Genomic DNA, 22214 nt, shown 5'->3' on the forward strand with positions numbered 1-22214 from the left:
TAACATTTTGATATAAAATATATATTTAAATAACCAACCTTTTTCAGTTTCATATTGTTGGCAGTATGAGCACACTCCTGTACAGTTTTTCATGTACAGGTTGATTTTGAACAATGTACACTTTAACCAAATAAACATCTGACACACATAAACTGCCATTTCAATCAACTTTAATTTAGTAAATCGACTTTAGTAAATCGACAAGCCTTACCTCTTCAACTATTACAAAATTCCTGTGGTCAAAATACATTTGTGTAAGAAGTGTAAAGGGCGCCATCTTGTGGGTTCTAATTGCCATGGTCAGCCCCTGTACAAACGCGTTTGTGTTTAACAGTAGGCGAGACTTGTGTAACTGGAGGTGTTCTGGGTCACACTGGGGGACAAAACTTGCGGGGCTGGTAGTGCCACGGTTGTGTTTGACCTGTAAATACACTGTGATCTCATAAGATGTATGTATTTATTTATTTATTTGTTTGTTTATTTAAAATGTTGTTATTTTATGTGCACGGTTTGAAAGCACCAGCTCTATCGGGATTAATCAGCATTTGGATGGGTCCCTTCTTGATCTTGAATATATGTGACCTCATACTTCAGCAAAGCTCTGCAGAACCATTCTTTATTGTTCTTATTCCTTAAATCGATATTTTAGATTGCAGGTGTCTATGCAGATAAAACTATCTTTGAGGGATGTAAATAAACTGGGTGTACAGAGTGCTAATCCGAGTGTAGTAAAGAGATGCAAACGAAGGAATGCATGATGCGTCAAACTGAAGTGTAAAAATAATCTTAAATGTCGGACAGTGCAGTTCTAAAATAAAAACACAATTTTAACAAATGAACAAACACCCAAACAAATATCCATGCAAGAAAACATACACAAACTAATAAGCCAAATGTGTGTTTGTTTTCAATGCAGTGTGCTTCAAGAAGAACGTGTAGTGGGAATATTGTAACAGATCTACTACATAAACTGTAGAGCTTATTGCAAAATTGCATTGCATCACTGTAATGTAATATTTCGTAAAGACATTAGGCTTATACTTCTCAGTTCACTCTGCTGTATTTACTGAGTCCTCCAGCTGTTTCCTGCATGTCTGCTGCTAAAACGAGGAGCAGACGAATGAAGAGAGGAGAGGGGTTTACCATGTGACTGAGCTCTCCAATGTCTCCAAACAACTCACTCAGCATCATGGCTGCGGATGCTGCGGCTGTGAGCTCTCAGCTCTGCATCTCCCGACCCGGATCCGTGTCCCTGCTCATCATTTTTGCTTTCACCTTGCCGGTTTCTGTCCTCGGATTACTGGGTTTCCGCCCCGAGGACACTAGGGGAGAGCTGTCCGTGGAAAATGGGGTGCTGAAAGCGACAGAAGGGACGCGGTTCAGGCTGCGTATTTATTACACAGCATCCCAGCGATTCAACAGAACTGTCGGTGGTAGAACTGGGGATGCAGTGGCTACACCGTGGATCGCTTTTATTGAAGAACCGAGTTCTGGTAGATCAGGACAGATTCACCCGAAAAGGAACCTCTGCATGGACAAGAACGCCAGGACCTCTGATATCGAGTTATTGGGCTCATTCAAACCTCCGTACAACCACAACTCAGTCTTAGTGGATCTGCTGGCCAAGGACCTGCGCAGAGGTGAAAAAATAAAGTACTATTCAATGTGTGCCTTTGATGGGGTCAAATGGGAGCACTTTAGGACTAGAGATTTCTGGCTGGCAGTGGTTGAGCGGCCCCCAGAAGCGGATGTCTGGCTGCAGGTTGCTGTCTCCTTAGTAATGTTGGGATTTTCCGCTCTCTTTAGCGGGCTCAACCTGAGTTTATTGGCGTTAGATCCCGTGGAGCTCAGGGTTATACAGAACAGCGGCACAGAGAAGGAACAAAAGTATGCACGGCGGATTGAGTTGGTCCGAAAGAACGGGAACTACCTGCTGTGTACATTGCTTCTGGGAAACGCGCTGATCAACGCCTCTCTGGCGGTCTGGCTTTGCCAGGCGTTTGAGGTGACCTGGCTCTCCATCCTCGTCTGCACTTTCGGCATCTTTTTTATCGGGGAGATTCTTCCCCACTCGGTGGCATCCAGACACGGGTTGGCACTTGCTTCCAAGACCATCTGGGTGACGCGGTTGTTAATGGTCATCTCATTTCCCATCTCTTTCCCCATCAGCAAGCTCCTGGACGTGTTCCTGCGTCAGGAGATCAGCAACTTCTACACCAGGGAGAAACTGCTGGGGATGCTGCGCGTCACAGACCCTTACCATGACCTGGTCAAAGAGGAGCTGAATATCATCCAGGGCGCCCTGGAGCTCCGGACTAAGACGGTGGAAGATGTGCTGACCCCACTGAACGACTGCTTCATGCTCGGTTCAGACTCCGTGCTTGACTTCAACACCATGTCTGAGATAATGCAGAGCGGTTACACCAGAATCCCAGTCTACGAGAACGAGCGGTCCAATATCGTTGATATCCTGTTCGTGAAGGACCTGGCCTTCGTGGATCCCGATGACTGTACCACGCTGAAAACCATCACGCAGTTTTACAACCATCCCCTGCACTGTGTGTTCAACGACACCAAGCTGGATGCAATGCTGGAGGAGTTCAAGAAAGGTAGCCTAAAGCTTTTTATCTTTTGTAGGACGTACAGATATCTTTATACACCCATACCAACGATATTGATATATATTATGTAGTATGTATTACAGTATATACATTTATACCTCCTTGGTCACTCATTCTGTGCTTAATTTTTAAAATTGTTTTTGTAAACTCTATGGAGCTGGAGAAGTTGCCCTGCAATATCACTGGTTAATTTAAAATATTATAATTTGTAACTGGAATTAAGAACCTGTCAATGAATGGAGTGTACCTACAGTCATATGTTGATAATGACAAACTTTATTTTGTTACCAAACAGTGATCTTACATATTTTATTTTGCGGGTTGTACAATGACTGTCACGGGTCTGACCTGTGAAATGCGGGTCACTAAGATCAGTGGATCCCAACCCTGGTCCTGGGGACCCACTGTGTCTGCTGGTTTTTATTTCAGCTGAGCTCTCAATGACTTAACTAGACCCTTAATTGAACTGATAATTTGCTTAATTAAACCCTTTTAATTGTTTTCAGCTCTTAAACAGTTACAGCGTTCAAGTTATTATTAAACGGTTATAGCTAACTTGAAATCTACAACTCTTTAAGAGCTGAAAACAACTAAAAGGGTCTAATTAAGGAAATTATCAGTTGAATTAAGGGTCTAGTTAAGTAATTGAGAGCTCAGCTGAAATAAAAACCAGCAGCCACAGGGGCCCCCAGGACCAGGGTTGGGATCCACTGACTTTGATGGTCTGTGCTGCCCCTTGCCGAATCCTCAAACATCACAAGCCATTTGAGATACTGTCTTCATATTTGCAAGGTGTTATAAACACTGTATGCTCAATGTTTTTGGTGACCAAGACACTGACCTCCAACCTGATATGGCCACCATAATAAGTTTATTTTTAAGTTTCTATGGGCAAATATTTTATGATTTCATGTGCCATGAATAAGACTGCTTGTTTACATGTTTACAGTGAAGTTAAGTGCAACTTTAAAACAATGGAAGGGGCCTTCTCAAGGAAAACTGTAGACATTTGTCTATCTGCATTTGTCTATCTGCATTTGTCTATCTGCATTTGTCTATCTGCATTTGTCTGTATATGTCACTTTATTTGTATATCTAAACTCTGTCATCCTATCAATCAGTGTGTGTCGTGATGTCTGTCTGCCCCACTCACAGAATAATCAGTTTAAGACGTGACCTCACAGCTTTAACAAAGAAAGGAATATTTATACAAAACAAAGTAAGAGACCAATATAATTACAGCATTACTTCATCCCAGAGCTTTGAGTGTTAAGTAAAACAAGATCACAGGCATCAGTCTTACCCGGATCGGATTAAAGTCTAAACTGATTTGAAGGGAGGTTTTTGTACACAGACAGAATTTATCCAAGATGGACAATTATATATATATGAGAGAGAGAGAGAGAGAGAGAGAGAGAGAGAGCGAGAGAGAGAGAGAGTGCAGAGAATTAAAAAACAGTAAATAGCTCAAAGAGAATAGTTAGAACAGGATACTTATAGAACAGGAATATATATAATATATATATATGTGTGTGTGTGTGTGTGTGTGTGTGTGTGTGTTTTTGCCTAAATCTGCCCATTACAGTGTTGCATGCTAGCACAGTGAACTACTTTATGTATTTACTCAAATCTTCCATACAGGCATCACCAGCAGAATTAGCCTTAAGAAAGAATGTCTGCAATACTGGGCAATATGTTGTCAGATTAATAGATCCCATCCATTCGGTCAGCGCCGGCAAAACTTTGAGCTAGGTGATGTGTGCAGCCCTGCACATCTCTAGACTAAAAACATTCAAACTAATTGTTAAAGAGAGTTGTCATTTCCATATTCAGTTTAAATGCGTGTTGACATTTTTTTTGTTGTAAGGAATTAAAATAATAGTTTATTTTGTCTAGTTCAAAATTTTAATTTTCGTGCTCACAGAATGCCAACTTTCTAAGGTAGCAGAGATCTCTCCACCCACATAAGTCTGTCACCGATATACAAATATATGATACAAACAATACTCATATTTTTAAATGGAAGAAAATCACTGTGTGCAGTCTCTGTGTCTTTCAACTGCAGGGTCTCACCAGTAGACAATGGAGTGAGGTGATGTGCCGGTGGTTCATGTGCCTTCTTCAAAGATTTGGATAAATATGTAGCAACAATTACAAAAGTAGCACACACTCTGTGTTAACGGGGAGCCCTGCACGTGACTGGTGACAGGGGCCTTGCTTGGCTGTTGCTTTGCAATTGGAACAGCACCAAATACACAAAAGCAGAAAGGTTTTCCTGTTCCTCGGTCACACAGGTTCCTGACACTACAGTAGCTGCAGCAACAAGAGGCTATGAATATCCTATACAAGCACAGCCCTGATTCAAAGTAAAGCAGGAGGTAACTGAGGCAGCTTTACTGTCTTGTTTTTCCTGTCTTGCTGTGACATCCTCTCTCCTCCACCCTGCAGCCCTTCCATACTTCAATCACCCCCGACAGCTCAGAAATATAAACGTTCAAATATTTAAAGCCTTTGTTACCTTTTCAGTCTGCTTTTGGCTTCACATGACATTTAAAGCTGTGAAGATGCTTGTGTGGTGTGGTGTGTGTGTGTGCAGGTTTGCAGGGAGGCTGTCTGAATGTCACTTGGGTTAATTTGTGCAGATGGGGGGGGGGGGGGGGGTCATTGCTCATTTGTTTTTTAATGGTCTCAAAGAAGAGGATACATTACTGTGGTGATATGATGTATTATTATTATTATTATTATTATTATTATTATTATTATTATTATTATTATTATTATTACTGTTTGCAATGTACCACACATATTTAGACGGACCCTTTCATATCGAACACCCGAGGCACTGTACAGAAACAGAAATACCGCATTTCAGCAACAAGAAGTCTAAATTACCAGCAAACTAAAAATAATATACAGTATATAATCAGGGAAAGTAACAGCTGAGTTACCTGACACGTGGACATGACATATCAGCAACAAAAAATAAAAGCTTCTAGTCTCTCTTTTAACAGTGGCCTTGCTACGATTTTGAAAATGTGGATTTACAGTGTATGCTGTTATTTATAAATATATTAGCTGCTTAATATAAAAGGGACACTCGTCAGCCTATCATCAGCATTTTTCTAATAGTTAATCTCATAGCTGTTTAATATGTGTGTTCTGTATGCTTCTGTTCATTATTTGCCATGCTTGCTTACTATTCCAGCTGAAATTCATATCTTGGGTGCTGATAGTGGTGTAGCTGGACTAATACTGGCTAAGCCTGCTAATTTAAGTACAGGTTCAAAAAACAGATATTTCAGAGCAAATAAGTATGTAGCTCAGAGAAGAGGCAGTGGTTATGTAAGAAGCTGGGAATGTCATGCAATGTGTGCCACAGCAGTGGCAGCAGCAGCAGCAGCAGCAATGCATTACACAGCTTCTTAAGCAGCTGCAGGGATTTAAATAGTCATCTCAGAGTCCTTCACAGCCAGTGGCATCCTGTCCTCACTGACCAGGGTGCCTACTACTGAGACAGAGCTGATCTGCCATTCAGGAAAAATATAAAATTACCTGATTTTATATAATATTGTGGTAAAATATAAAATTACCCATTTATATAATATTGTGGTATCCACCAGCTTTCCTCCACTCGGACAGCCTGAAGTATTTTGATTCATGACATATTAAAATTCATTCCATATTTTAATATGTGCCTTTGTGTAGCACAGTCGTTTGAAATGACGAAAGCCTCACAACTGAGAATGAAGTTCCTGGTAAAGGCACAAGCTGAAAGCTTGTCTACTTGAATAGCTCTCCTATAGGTACAGATCTATGAGTAGCTTTTTTGAAATTCTGGATGTGTAAACCCACTCCAGAAAAGGAATTTCAACTTTCTGGGTTAGTCTCATAAAAAGTTTGATCATGACTAACAATCAATGAATATCAAGAATGATTTTATATCATGAAAAAGAGACTCAAAGCCTCGCCTGATTTACAGAATGCCAGCAGTAAATGAACTGAGCTGCTAAAGCTGTGCTGATGGCACCGACAGTGACACTGTGAGCAGAGGGACAGGACTGTGGCCAAGTCAGTAAAACCAGGATTCAGTGTGAGTCGCATCACAGCTCATTACAGAGCTGCTGGAACAGGGAAGCTTATGTAATACATCATTTGAAGAGTTTTGCTGTGACTGCACAAAGCCCTGTTTCATTTTTGAATAAAATTAATCTGATTGGATTTATTTTAAAATAAATAAATAAATAAATAAATAAATAAAACAGTGTTTTCCAAAATATCTTTCTCGCTCCTGTCATGTCTCTGGGGAGGAACAGGTCAGTGACAGGTCCTGTCGCTATGGCAACACAGGAAGCCCTAGCTGTGCAGCCAGGCAGAACTAATGAGTTGTTACACTCCTGTCTAAATTGCCCTGTGGTTACTGCCACTTGGCACCCTGGAGCTTCTTCAGTGCAGGAGGTAGTTACCATCTCTATCAGTTGCTGGGCTGAGAGAAGAACAGAGCTCTTAGCCCGCAGCCTGCCTTCACCCGGATGGGGGCTGTTCAGGGTTAGGCCTGGAGTTAGTGCTATATTTCAGTTTTATGATGATCCAGCTCTCACCTGGTTTCTTTATATCACACAGGTAAATCACACCTGGCGATCGTGCAGCGTGTGAACAACGAGGGAGAGGGGGACCCCTTCTATGAGGTGATGGGCATTGTCACACTGGAGGACGTCATTGAGGAGATCATCAAATCAGAGATCCTGGATGAGACTGACCTGTACAGTACGTCACATGACTTCCTCTCTGCATCGCGGAAATTACAGACTCATTCCATCTGTTATTGTTATTAACTGTTTTAAAAATAAAAGTAATGTTGTTGTCTCAGCTGAAAATGAAACAAAAGTCCATATGTTTGTGTTCATAGCTGATAACCGTACAAAGAGGAGGGTGTCTCACCATGAGGGGAAGCAGCAGGACTTCTCACTGTTCAAGCTCACAGAGAACGAGATGAGGATCTCACCCCAGCTTCTCCTAGCCACACACCGCTTCCTGGCAACAGGTAGGGTACTCAGGAGAGGGCCTTCTCCAGTGTTTAACTAATATGAGAAAAATATTAAAGAATATTAAACAAAAAATTAAATTAAATAAAACAATTAACAAATAATACACGTGTGTGACAGGGAGGATTTTTAACTCCCTCCCTGCTCTGCTACTATGTATATGCTATATATATACTGTGTGTATATATATATATATATATATATATATATATATATATATATATATATATATACATACATATACATATATACATATGTATTCTTTTTTCTATGGGTTATGATTAGATAGTATAGGTTATTATTATTATTTAATAAAATAAAAACTAAACAGATATTTTTTCACAGTACTATATAGATCTGCAAGATCTTATTACCAGAGGAAAAATTAAAATGAAATTAGCCAGTTGGGGTGGCTCTTGGTTGAATTACCGATAAGTCAGGACACTCAAGTTAGTGCACCAGTCTCCTCTTTGAAATTGAACCATGGAATATTTAAAGTCGGCATGATCTTAATTTAGTGTCTCATCTGAAAGACAGCTGCTCCAGCAGCACTGTCCGTAACCTCACTGACACCCTGTCTGAGCTTTGCTTGAGTTCTGGCACAGAGGGGGGTGTTCTTTCTAGCTGGTGCTTCTTTTAAGGCCTCCAATCCAAGTAGTAACCAGGACTGTCCCTACTTATCTTGAGAGACTTCCATGCTTTGTTGTGGATCGCTTGCTCGAGGGCAGATCAATGGCATCAGCCATGTAAATCCATGGACAGGCAGCATTGAGTTCAGCCCAGAGTCTTGGCTGGTTGCGTTGTATGTGTTCAGAAAGAATGTACTGCAATTCTATACCTGTGAGGCTGGATTGTGTCAGTCTGCTGCAACATTTAATATTGTATTTGTTTGTGGTATGAAACACATGTCTTTTACATGTAAATATAAAATACCTGCTTTATTCACGTAACCCACCCCAAAAACAGTTAATCAAAAGCGTAACAGGAGAAACGGTTGTGTACTATAATTTTACCTTATAATAATAAAATGAAAACCAGGGTTTTTGTATTGTACCTGTGTATGTGCTTTTGTGAATGAACACAATTGTACAGTATAGGGTAGCTGTTTACTGAAACATTGATCTTCTGGTGAAAAATATTCTGTGACATGTATAGTGGGTTGTATCTGTAAGCTGGCTATTCGAGGTGATTTTTAAATCAGATTCCTATAAGCCCTACCATAAGATGCCCTTTAATTCCCGATAGAAAAGCACCCCTCGGTAGCACACCTGCAGCATCACACACTGTTCTGCAAAAAATGACGTACTGTATAGGAACATCTATGCTTATACATCAACATACTGTTTATTAACAAATATGATCTTGCATGAACATATTTGATTTTCAAACATTGCTCTGCATTCTTCTCTATTGTTTTCATTATATAAACTTGTATGAACATATATATATATATATATATATATATATATATATATATATATATATATATATATATATATATATATATATATATATAAAATATATATAAAACATCACTGATCACATCACCCTTAATAGCCTTGATTAATCATATTTTTAACTGACTGGTTCAAGTCAGTCTTCCAAACAGAGATATGTTAAAACCGTGTAATCTACAGGGCAATTTTCTGTATAATGTTTGCAATGTGTTTCAAAAGGTCCATATGGCTCTCTAAAGATAACGCTAAGCTCAGTAGAATGTTATTTCCTCTTGAAATCTTGCGCCTCTCATTATATTTTAACGGCTCATTTCAATTCCATGTGTCTGGGACTCTGCTCTGTTTAGAAGTGGTTATCTGTGGATCAATTGTGTATCTGCAAACAACCAAAAAAATAAATTCCAAAAGCACATACAAATGCAGCATGTTTCCCAGTCTTGAACTATGGACTCAGGGTGTGCTCCTCTCACCTGGTCTCTTTGCCTCCATTCAGAGGTGGAGCCCTTCAAGTCGTGCCACATCTCTGAGAAGATCCTTCTGCGCCTGCTCAAGCACCCCAGTGTGGTGCAGGAACTCAAGTTCAACGAGAAGAACAAGAGAGCCATCGAACACTTCCTGTTCCAGCGCAGCAAGCCTGTGGATTACTTTATCCTGGTGCTGCAGGTACAGTTGCCTAAACCACACTGACTCCCAGTCCATCAGCTGTAACCACTAGGCCACACTACCTCCCAGTCCCTCAGCTCTAACCGCTAGGTCACACTTCCTCCCAGTCCTTCAGCTCTAGCCACTATACCACACTGCCTACCAGTCCCTCAACTCTAACCACTAGGCCACACTGCCTCTTAGGCTGGGACCAAATCAAAACTTTGACAACCCGCTAATCACACTTAACAAAACTGTATTTAATAGTGTTTTCTTTTTTTTGTAAGTATCTTACTTCTTCTACTCATAAAAAGAAAACGCTATTAAATACAGTTTTGTTAAGTGCAATTAGCGGGTTGTCAAAGTTTTGATTTGGTCCCAGCCTTAGTCTCTCAATTTTAACTACTAGCCCACATTGCTTCTCTGTTATTAACATTAACCACTAAGCAATAGTGCTCCAGGTCCCCTAACAATAACTATTCAACTACCAAGGTTAATAAATTTGGTCATGATTTTGTCTTTAAGGGGCGAGTAGAGGTGGAGATAGGAAAGGAAGCACTGAGGTTCGAGAATGGGGCGTTTACTTACTATGGAGTGCCAGCCATCATGTCCAATCTGACATCAGGTGATTGTTTGAACAACAGGGAGTACCGTCATGTTTTATGTAATAGCATTCATCCTATGTGTAACATGCACCTGTGTATAATGTGCATGATAGGGCTCCTTTTGAATAGTACCCTAAAAAACACCATAGTATAACCTGTGTATACTGTGCGTATGTGTAACAAGGAGAAAATATTGTGTTATAGTTTTAAAATTATGGTATGCCTTCTTTGAGTTTGTAGGGGATTTACCAGTTCATTCATTCTGTGACTCATTGGCAAAGAGAACACAAATCACACAGACCTGGAATGTGGAGATCAAATACCAGATACTGGCAATGTTTAGTTTTAGGCAGTCAGTAACTCAGAGTTTATCATTTGGGGCAAATCTGAGTACTATAATATAGAAGTTTGTTACACTATCAGCTGCCTGCAACCAGAGAAAAAAAACACTATAATTAACATTCCAGTGATTATCATTGATCTCCATCAAAAAAAAAACATCTTGGTTCTCTCTCTCTCTCTCTCTCTCTCTCTCTCTCTCTCTCTCTCTCTCTCTCTCTCTCTCTCTCTCTCTCTCTCTCTCTCTCTCTCTCTCTGCTGACTCAAGCAGTTCTTCATGGATTTCCCATTGACTGGGGGAGTGCACACAATAACCAATCAGTGCCTTTCCTTGTGAATTCTGCGACACAGAGTGAACAGCAATGCAAGTGACCGTTGCTCCATTATTAAACACAAATCCTCTGCAGGTGCTTGTGGAGCTGTCACAGTGCGCACAACCTTGTTTGTGTGTTTCTCAAGCCCTCTTTCTCAGTCCCCACTTGCTCCGTCTCTGGAGCCCTGCCCAAGGCACAGTAGAATCCCCCTGGTTGTTATTGATTCCCTTCCTGGACGAATGAGACCCTGAACTGGGTCTTAGCTCACCCTTTTAAAACACCACGCAGCTCATATTGAACAGTGAATTAGTGAAGGACCCTTATACAGCATAGTACGTGTGCATTAACTGTTGAAATTGTGAAATATCTTTTTCTACACCAAAGTTACGAAAAAAAATATTTTTCAACTCATCAGTTACTTTCACGAGTACATTCATAACCTAATAAAATGTGCTACCTTGTGACAGCACTTGTAATGGGATGAGAGGCACATTGTACAATTTCTTAGAGCAGGCATCAGAGAGCCAGGAAATTCAATTCAGAGAATCCAGTCTGTCCATTAGAGACTTCATTAGGTTAGACTACTATCTATATAATTAATCTATCCACCTGGAAGTCTGTACAGTGTCTGGGTCAGCCTGGGTCAGTATTCTTAACAACTAAAGTGATTTTTGTGGAAACAAAACAGGTACAAGAGAGTCCTACACCGCGATACTAAACCAAATCCCAGACTATACAATACTACTCTGTCAACAACTACTTGAAAAATAAATACATGTGTTGTGATGTGAATACAGGCTGTACTACCAGATCCTAGTAACCCTTTCTATATAGAATATTTATATTTGGGTTTTGTGAATTTTTTGATCACTATGCAATCTGCAAAAAAAATAATTATTCCAGTGCTATGGTGTGACCTGTGCTGTATCATGCCATGACTGAAGTCTGCTGTTACCTCTGTGTCTGGCTGCTGTCCAGTTCACAGGTCCCCATCTCGCAGCAGCGGTCTCAACCGGTCTGAGTCACTGAATTATGGGGACAGCATGAGCCAACTTAACAGCAGCAACAACACCTACCTGCCAGACTACTCTGTACGCCAGCTTACCAACCTGCAGATCATTAAGGTAGGGGGCTATAAACCTTTCATTTAGTGATTTAAAAAAAAAAAAAAATCTTTCTGTCTAGGAAGTAAAAGTCACACCTACAGCTAAAGCCAAAAGTTTTGCAACACCTAGGATTGAGACATAACAAATATATATATAGAACACAATTTAGATCTTTTATTTACCATCATGTAATCAAAAAAAAATAATACAAAATGATAGTCTACCTGAAGCCATAATAGTAGTACAGTATTTCATGTAATTCAGTATGTTAACGTAACATTGTTCAGCAGGTTTCGTTCAACTTTATGAAGCAAACAGAGTTAATTCTGTGGGGTGATGCAAAACTTTTGGCCATAGCTGTATAGTTTATGTGCTTCTTTCTTTTAATAACGCTGTTACATTTTAGTTCATTCAGAGGGGGCAGGCCTGATATTCTTGTTATAAAACAATACACCCCCCCCCCCCACACACACACACACCCACGCACGCACACACGCACACACACACACCCACACACACCCACACACATGCACACACACACACGCACACACACAAACACCCCCCCACACGTACACACACACACCCCCACCCCCCACCCCCCCACACACACCCACTGACACACACACCCCCACACACACACACACGCACACACTCCCCCCACACACCCATGCACACACACACACCCACACACACACACACATGCATACACACACACATGCACACACACACACACCCGCACACACACACACACACACACAAACACACACCCCACCCCCCCACACACACACGTACACACATACCCCCCCACCCCCCCACGCCCCCACACACACCCACTGACACACACACACCCACACACACACACACAAACACACACGCACACACCCACCCCCACACGCCCACAAACCCACACACATACATGTATATATTCACTTATTGTGAAGGATGAGCCTCTAAACCTTCTGCTTTCCCCGCAGATCACACGGCATCACTACCAGAATGCACTTACTGCCACTCGCATGGACAGCTCTCCGCAGACTCCTGACACAGATGCCCAGGCGAACGAGGACAGCACTCCGACCCCCGAGACTCGTTCCAGCAGCACCCCCCTGCCGGTGCCTGAAATCCAGACCAGCAGCCCCGCCGAGACCAATGCACAGAGCAGCAGAGTCCTGCAGAGCACCACCCTGCTCAACGAGAGGAACCGCATAGTCCGTGAGTCTCAGCCCATGGATCCTTCCACATCCTCCCCTGGCCTTCATACAGCCTCCCGACCCCAAGAATACACACCAGCATCTATTCAACTCATCTAAACAGCGGCTCATCTAAATAGCACTGTTGAATACATCATTCATATCGGACAGTAAATACATAAATAGACTCAAGTAACACAGCAAAGGCCGGGCGCGGATCGGCTACCCCGCAAACAGCAAGCAAGCATCTTAATCACTTTACAAAGAGCTGGCTTGTCTTTATTTGTGCTTTTAGAGCTCTAAACCTTATTTTATCTCACCGACAGGGGATAGAATTTGTAACGGCAATGCATCAAACAACACTGGCCCTTACACTTACATGCACCTTAAGGGTGCTATTTTAATTTTGTGGCATTATTTAGATACACTGCTGTTGAATAGACCCCAATAAGTCAATTTCAGTCAAACTGTCATGGCACGCCACTGAGTTTTCAGGAATGCAGATATCAATACTTGAAACTGACAGGGGGAAAAAAGTATTAAAGTGTGGAAGTAAATACAGTTTTGCTGTTTGAATACTGTTAGGTAGTTACCCTCTCCTCCCTGCCTCAGTCTGTAAAGGACGACAGATGGAGCTCCCAAATCCTCTTAGCTGAGAAACTCATTACTGTTTTGAAATGACAGCAACCAAGCTGGGTGAAAACATCCCAATTACGCCACGCCAGCTTCAGCTGTGACCCTGTGCTCCAGGACAGCCTCCTCCGATCTGTGTGCCTGCGTATTGATTTGCATGTTTAAAATAATAATTTAGTTTGTTTATGGCTAGCCTGTCAGGATTGAGCTTTATGGAGACATTTAGTTGGAGATCTGATTTGGCACTTTAGTGAACTAACGCTGTGAGAACAAACAACTCTTAATGGAGCACTAGAGCAGGGGTGGCCAAAAATAGTCCTGGAGATCCACAATCCTGCAGGTTTTCTGCAGGTTAGTAATTGAGAACTCAGGTGAAACGAAAACCAGAAGACCCTGTGGCTCTCCAGGACCAGGGTTGGTCACCCCTGCGCTAGAGTCTCTAATAAGAACAAATGAACAGGCTACCCCCCCCCCCCCCCCCCCCCCGACTCTCTTTCTTGCCCCCTGCAGGCAGTAAGTCAGATGGGCAGAAGAGCCCCAGTGATTTTGTTTTCCTGAGGATGGATGAGATTCCAAACATCCGAGAGGAGCTGGCAGAGCGTTCTGAGAGCACTGGGAAGCAGAGTGAGTAAACAGCAGGGTGGGGGCCACCTCTCCCTCTCCCTCTCCCATCCTTCTCTGTGTCTAACAGCCCTGTTTTGCTCTTTCTCTCCTTCACATCCACCTTGAGTAATTTTCCTTTTTACCCTTGACTGAGTCTCTTTCTCTCTTTTAATCATGTCTAAAACTGAATCCTATGCGTCTCCAATTCATATGAGATGTCACAAAGGTGTCAAATGCACTGCCCACAGCCCTGAGAAAACGGTTTAATAGCTCCATCTTGTCATAACAGTGTTGTTTTTTCACAATCCAGTACACAAATTGAAAAAAGTATCTTTTTTGACAAATACGATCATGTTAACAGGCCAAGAACATGTCTCATACATTAAACGTGTGAGTCTGACCCCCCCCACCTCCTCCCATCTCTTTTTCTCTTTCAGTCTGATACCTCCATGCCCCTCGCTCGAACTATGATCCTTATGCCTATCTCGCTCTTTCTTTGATTCTCTCCCTCCAGACGGAGACAGCGTAGCAGTGCCAGTGGAAGCCAGCCTCTCCAGCTCCCCGTTCATTAGCAGCCTGTCTCTGAGCGCCTCTGACCAGACCCTGGGAAAGAAACTCCTTCGTAAACTCAGTAAGAAGCACTGTTCACCCCCCTGTCTGTAGCCGCATCACATCATCACACAGGCGGCATTCATTGCACATGCACATCAATATTATGAACGTGAGTGAGCAAGTACTCATTTTGTGTTCGTCTAGTAGTGAATTGATTCAAAGTGTGTTGCATTTTTTCTTACATGCAGTGCTGGGTAGTAAATGCCTACAGAGTTTCTTTCAAACCTGTGTGTTAAAATTGCCCAAATTAAGGCTGTCTATCTGATATAAAAGTTTGGGCAGGTCCATATAACATTGTGTATTATTTTTTTCCCAGGCAATAAAAAGCGGAAAAAGTCACGAGATGGAGAGAAGACGCCAGAGGACAACTCTGGGATCCCACAGGTGAAAACCTAATCCGTTTCCATCAACAGGGGGCGCCAGGCAGGCAGACGAGCTCTGCAAAAAAAAAAATTGGACGGGTGGATTTTGGTTTCAGCTGGCCTGAGTTCTGCATCAAGTGGAACTATCCAAATGATTACAATGTAAATATGGCCCTATACTTCCCTATTGAGCAAAATCATGAAATTGAATTTAATGACAGCTCGTAACATGCCAAAATGCAATGGGGTACACAGGAATCTGTGCACTTTGCCCAGTTACTTCAAGATCTGACTAAATTCCTGCTTGAAAAATGATTGACATTGAGGATCTATCAATGACTCTAGGATCTCCAGTTGTACTTGCGATTGAAGTGGAATGTGCATGTAAACACAAGCAAGCAACTCAATATTAGTAACTAGATTTAAGGACAGGATCAGTTCTGTTTGATTCTCTTTAGAAACTGATTTAGTAAAAGGAGTCCTCAGCTAGCCTTCATTCTACAAGTTCATAACATCAGAGTTGTCAGTATTGGTGGGCTCGGTGGGCCTGCGTTGAATCCAGACTACCCTGCTACTTCTTTTTGACATTTTGTAGCGATTGTTATTATCTGCCATCAGATGGATTTAGAATTCTACATTATGCTAAGTAGGTTATGCAACGCCTCTGTTTTTGTATGGGTGTCAGGTAAAGTTTAACTCACTGCCTACTCAGGTTGTTTTATTTGATGTGAAGGATCCAGCAATCTGTTTTATGTGTTTAATTTAGGATTGACTTAATCCCTGGGAGAATGATGACAGGCCTGAGGCTACTGATTGGAGGGTTTCAGCAATTTAGTAGACACACTTCCGGGGGCTCAATACAATGGAATGCCTGGTTTCCATCATCTCATACGGAACTCTGTGTTTAACACAGGATTCACCCAGGCATCATTTCAACACAGGTTGATCACAGGTCACTCAGCGTTACACTAAACAGGAGCTAAATGTACTGGGAATACATCCAGTTGGCCAAAAGTCAACATCTGAAGAATCAATACTTCCATTCAAGCCTGTGTTGTTTGACTCCATGTCAACTGTAAAGAAGATGTACATCTTAATCATGTTTATATACATATTTGTTTAATAACTTTTTAAACTTTATTGTGGTACTTTATATATTGACTACAACTAGATATATACAACTATATAATATATATATATATATATATATATATATATATATATATATATATATATATATATATATATACAGTTGTAGTCAAAAGTTTATATACCCCAATGGAAATGTATAATTTCTAGAAATTTCTCAAAAACAAAGAATTTTAGGAAAAATCTTTTGTAGCAAAATCTTTGCTTTTGTGGATGAGGAAAACAAGTTACAAGAAATAGATGTTACAATTATTTATTTCAGCACTTTTAGCAATAATAACCTCTTTTAAATGTATTTTATTTTTATTTATTTATTAGCAGACGCCCTTACCCAGGGCGATTTACATTTGTATACAAAAAATATTTATCAAGAATTACAGTACAATTAAGAGCAAGATATAAAACACAATGACTTCAGTCCTAATAAGAACAAATACAAAACATAGTAGATTTGATATCGGGGCAGTTGAAGAGCAGATAACAGTGTTGATAGTTACATCAGAGTTAGATACGAGTGCAGGTGAAATACAAAATACTACAGATTGGGTTAAGTGCAGGATTAAATACAGTAAAATAGGGAGCAGATAAGTGCAAGTTAAAGTGCATAAAAGGCAGAGTGCTATATTGACCAGAAGGGAAGAGGTGTGTCTTGAGGAGGCGCCGGAAGGTGGTCAGGGACTGGGCAGTCCTGACATCCGTAGGAAGGTCGTTCCACCACTGCGGGGCGAGGGTGGAGAAGGAGCGGGCTCTGGAGGCAGGGGAGGGTAGATGAGGTACAGCCAGTCTTCTAGTGCAGGCAGAGCAGAGAGGTCGGGAGGGGTTGTAGAGAGAGATGAGGGTCTAGAGGTAGCTGGGTGCAGTCTGGTCAAGGCATCGGTAGGCGAGTACAAGAGTCTTGAACTGGATGTGAGGAGCCAGTGGAGTGAGGGGAGCAGTGGAGTAGGGTGGAGAAGTGAGGCAGAGAGAACACCAGGTGAGCAGCGGAGTTCTGGATGAGCTGGAGTGGACGGGTGGCGGACCCAGGGAGGCCGGCCAGAAGGGAGTTGCAGTAGTCTAGGCAGGAGAGTACCAGGGCCTGGATGAGGAGTTGTGTAGAGTAGTTGGTGAGGAAGGGTCGGCTTCTTCGTATGTTGCTCAGGAAGAATTGGCAGGTGCGTGCTAGAGTGGAGATGTGCTGGGAGTAGGAGAGGCAGGGGTCCAGGGTTACTCCGAGGTTCTTGGCTGAGGAGGAGGCAGAGGAATGGAGATAGAAAGATCAGAGGCGAGTGCATCCAGGAGGAGATACCAGAAGGTAGAGAATCGTTTCTAGGGGTTGTTAGTGGAGGATTGGATAATAGATTGGAAATAGGAGCGTTTAGCAGAGGAGAGAGTAGAGGAGAAGGAGGAGAGGAGGGAGCAGTAGAGGTCTAGGGCAGCAGGGAGTTTGGTTCTCTTCCATTTCTTTTCAGCAGAGCGCAGTTTGGTTCTTGCTGAGCGGAGCACAGAGGAGAGCCAGGGTTGGGGAAGGGAGGGGTGGGCTGGTCGGGAGGAGAGGGGACAGAGGGAGTCGAGGGAGGAGGTGAGGGAGGAGAAGAGGGTGGAGGTAGCAGAGTCTACAGAGAGTTGGGAGAAGGAGTCGATAGGAGGGAGGTGAGAAGAGCGGAGGTTACGACAGGAGGTGACAGTAGGGGTAGGTGGAGTAGGGAGAGAGGGGAGAGGCAGAGGAAAATAGATTAAATAGTGATCAGAGAGGTCCAGGGGGGTAACAGAGAGGGTGGAGGGACAGTAGGCCCCGGAGAAGGTGAGGACAAGTTGACGGCCAGCTTTGTGGGTAGGAGGGGATGGAGAGAGAGAGAAGTTGAAGGAGTGAAGGAGCGGAAGGAATCCGGCAGAGCGTGTGGGGTTGGAGAGATGGATGTTGAAATCACCTAACAGCTGGTAGATAGAGAGGGGAGGGAGGAAAGGAGATAGTTGAGTTCATCGAGAAAGTGTGTGAGAGGTCCAGGGGGACGGTACAGTACAATTAGTAGGAGCTGACAGGGAGAGGTTAGTTGGACATCATGAAATTCAAAGGTGTTAACAGAGAGTGAGGAGAGGTCAGAGGGGACAGAAAAGAGTAAGGAGGGAGAGAGGAGAAGACCAGTCCCACCTCCCTGTCCAGTAATAAGCGTAAGGTGGGACAGGACGTAGAGAGAGGACAGCAGGAGTTACAGTGTTATCAGGAGAGAGCCAGGTTTCAATGAGAGCAAGGAGATCGAGAGAGAGGTGGGAGGCAAAGGCAGAGATGAAATCAGCTTTGAGTGACAGAAGAGTGACAGTTCCAGAGGGCACCAGACAGAGTGCGGGAGGGGAGAGAGTGGGAGGGGGGGAGAGGCAGAGGGATGAGGTTAGAGGGGTTAGGGGAGCAGCAGCGGACAGATGACGACAGAGAGGACAATAACAGGGATGTGAGAGACAGTCATAGCAGGACAGGTGAGACAGATAGGTACAGTAGTAGTGGGAGCAGGAGTGGTGGGGGGAGGGTACAGACCTTTCTAGTAGTTGGCGTCTTCCAGAGCGCTGCTAGGTTTGGATTTTCTCCAACAGCCTCTCCTCGCAGGTCTCTCCTCGCTGGACTCCCACAGCTAGATTCCCGGCTCTTTGGTAGAGAGGCTGTTCGGTTGGCTGCTGCTTCATGCTGGCGCACAAATAGGCTAGCTGTCTATTATACTAACTATCTGCCTCTAACTCTGGTTACCTGTAGACTGACCACTGGTAGATTCACTCAGCTTAAGTAGGCTCCACCCTCACTTTGCAAGGGAACTGGTTAACAGCTGCTAAACTGCGCTAAAGACAATACTTAAGCAATACAATAGTTTCAATGCACTTCAATTGGATCACACAACTACAAAACACTGTGTGGAAACCAATCAAATTGCAAATCAACCACTATTCAATTTAACCACACTCTCCTGGTACTAATCACAAACAGAAAATCACCTAATTAAAACAACACCACCTTTATAATGTTACTTAAATACAGCTAATGTTAATTACTTGAAGAAGGATCACTTACCTATCTGCCTCTGGCTCTGGTTACCTGTAGACATTTGTCAATGAGCTTTTGGCATGATTCTTTAGTGATTTCTGACCATTCTTCAACGCACATTGTTCCAGTTCATTCAAATTCCAAGGACTTCTCTTGTGCACAGCCTTCTTCAACTCATACTAAAGATTCTCAATCGGCTTTAGATTGGGACTTTGACTAGGCCATTCCAGAACCTTGATTTTATTCTTCTTTAAGCATTCTGAAGTAGATTTTGATGTGTGCTTTGGATCGTTGTTGTGTTGGAAAGTCCAGTTACGCTTTAAACCAAGTTAACTATGGTTGAAATGGAAACCCCAGTCCCACTTGCAGCCAGTTCACTTTGAATATCTTTAGCAGTCAATCTTGGATTGTTATTAACCTTCCTCACAATTCTTCTACTTGTTGGTGAAAGAACCTTCTTTCCAGACCGAGGGAGCGTTGTGGCAGTACCTGTCTTGCAATCATCCTGTGCTTAAATCTTTTATACTCGCTAAAAATGTTCACCTAAAATCCAGCATTTTCTAAAATTTTCTAGAATTAGGTTCTGCATTATCATATTGAAATTTTTAGTACCTTGTAGACAATACTATCATAGCATAAAAGCATAATACTTATGAATTAGCATTTTTGGAGTTTTGCAAAAAATTTGCTGAAATAAATCATTGCTGAAATAAATAATTGTAGACATCTATTTCTTTCTTGTACCTTTTTTTCCTCATCCACAAAGCAAAACTTTTTGCTACAAAAGATTCAGTATTTATTTATTTAATAATATTATTTATTTCTTAGCAGACGCCCTTATCCAGGGCGACTTACAATTGTTACAAGATATCACATTGTTTTTACATACAATTACCCATTTATACAGTTGGGTTTTTACTGGAGCAATCTAGGTAAAGTACCTTGCTCAAGGGTACAGCAGCAGTGTCCCCACTTGGGATTGAACCCACGACCCTCCGGTCAAGAGTCCAGAGCTCTAACCACTACTCCACACTGCTGCCCTAATGTATAATATTGTATTTATTTGGCTAATGTTTTTTCCCAATGCAGGTTACAAATTCTGACACCCATTTATACAGTTGGGGTTTTACTGGAGCAATACATTGCTCAAAGGTACAGCAGCAGTGTCCTGGCATTAAAACTAGGACCCTCTGGTCAACAGGCCAATTTTGGATCCCAGGCCTCTAAGGGTCAATCTGTGTTCCCAGAACACAGAAAGTTCGCTTCCATGGTGGCGACCGAGCACTGCCCACAGAACCCAACATCATCTACCATAGCACTTCCTGCTAAAGGGGGTTTGAACAAAAAAGGGGTGAAAAAAGCTGGCTTCTGCCAAGACATCATGGGGGGAACACTGCATTTTCTATTGTCTCCTAAATATGCTGTCTGCTGTAGATAAATAGGCATGCCAAGCCAGTGAACTGTGCTGCTACCTTCGCATGCCTGGAAGAGGAATGAGCATGAGCTGTAACAAAAGCTATCTTCTTTGTCAGGGTTTGGGTTTGGGGGGGGACACACAAAAACAATCACAGCCAACAGCATGAGAGACAGGGCTTGATTATAAAGTTATGTGACAGCTTAACATTTTTCGTCAGCTTCTTGACTCAGTTTGCACAAGTTGACAGTTGAAGCCATCAGTACATGTCTCAGGTTATCAAATTCTTAAGTTTGAAACGGCAGGCATAGAACAGAAGTTTCATGTAGTTATGGAACGTAATCACAGCAAGTATCTGTTAATTATGTATACACTGTAGTATCTGAGGAAAGTACCACTACAGTAGCAATAAAGGTGTAATTCATTACAACATAAAGGTATATACGTTACCAGAAATAACTGCAAGGAACGTGTTGAACTGAATTTGTGAGTTAGCTTCTTGCACACCCTGCTAAACTTATAATACCCTATCAGTTGATTCATATAAGTATTTACATATATGTACTGTAACTCAACAGTTTGAAAAACACAATTGAAGAGGTTTCTATTTTGCAATAAAACAAATTGCCATTGCACTTTATTATGGTAACTACTGACATTTCCATGTTCTGATCTAAGCTGAATGATTATCGAGTACCTGCAGAATTTCAGAAGGGCTGCTACAATGCATTCTGTGTACTTTCTTCTCTGTCTGATTAACTGTTATGTTCAAGCCCCATAGAACAGTTTGTTTTTTATTGTGCCGTATTAACTGCTAAACCCCAGCAATGAGAGCTTGTGGTGAGAGCACACATCTCAAAATGGCTCATTCAGAAATATGGTGGGGTGCAAGTTCAATCCCAACACCATGCTGGATAAGCCCAGAAACTAAGAAAACAGACAAGTATTTTTTACAAACTGGGCCTGTAGCTCAGTTATTTTCAGAAACAGGGCTTTGCCACCCAATACTAGTGTCATTTTTCACTGTTGGGATATTAAACCCAGTTTATTATAAATCACAATAAAGTAGCTACAAAGTGAAACAAAAAATCAGTGGCCAGAAGTGTTTCCAATTATTA

General features: G+C 42.1%; 1 protein-coding gene across 2 annotated transcripts; it reads left to right on the forward strand.

Annotated features, from left to right (window-relative positions):
* Positions 1–859: 859 nt before the first annotated feature.
* On the forward strand, positions 860–16723 carry LOC117415164 (metal transporter CNNM1). 2 transcript variants are annotated; one of them, XM_034025158.3, is made up of 11 exons: positions 860–2609; positions 7242–7385; positions 7528–7662; positions 9614–9783; positions 10288–10387; positions 11999–12144; positions 13101–13338; positions 14460–14573; positions 15067–15183; positions 15481–15548; positions 16293–16723. In XM_034025158.3, exons 1-11 carry the CDS (start codon positions 1163–1165, stop codon positions 16296–16298), a joined length of 2685 nt encoding a protein of 894 aa, XP_033881049.2. In that variant the 5' UTR covers positions 860–1162; the 3' UTR covers positions 16299–16723. The 2 variants fall into 2 exon arrangements, with proteins under 2 accessions (XP_033881049.2, XP_033881048.2); XM_034025157.3 differs by having other exon boundaries at positions 15481–16723.
* The last annotated feature ends 5491 nt before the right edge of the window (positions 16724–22214 follow it).

The sequence above is a fragment of the Acipenser ruthenus genome, chromosome 7, assembly GCF_902713425.1.
Source record: "Acipenser ruthenus chromosome 7, fAciRut3.2 maternal haplotype, whole genome shotgun sequence".
Taxonomy (NCBI): domain Eukaryota; kingdom Metazoa; phylum Chordata; class Actinopteri; order Acipenseriformes; family Acipenseridae; genus Acipenser; species Acipenser ruthenus.

Coding starts and splice junctions, on each gene's coding strand:
- LOC117415164 (XM_034025157.3), top strand. CDS start 1,163: ATGTCTCCAAACAACTCACTCAGCATCATGGCTGCGGATGCTGCGGCT. Junction 7,663..9,613: donor ACACCGCTTCCTGGCAACAG/GTAGGGTACTCA, acceptor GCCTCCATTCAG/AGGTGGAGCCCTTCAAGTCG. Junction 12,145..13,100: donor CCAACCTGCAGATCATTAAG/GTAGGGGGCTAT, acceptor CTTTCCCCGCAG/ATCACACGGCATCACTACCA.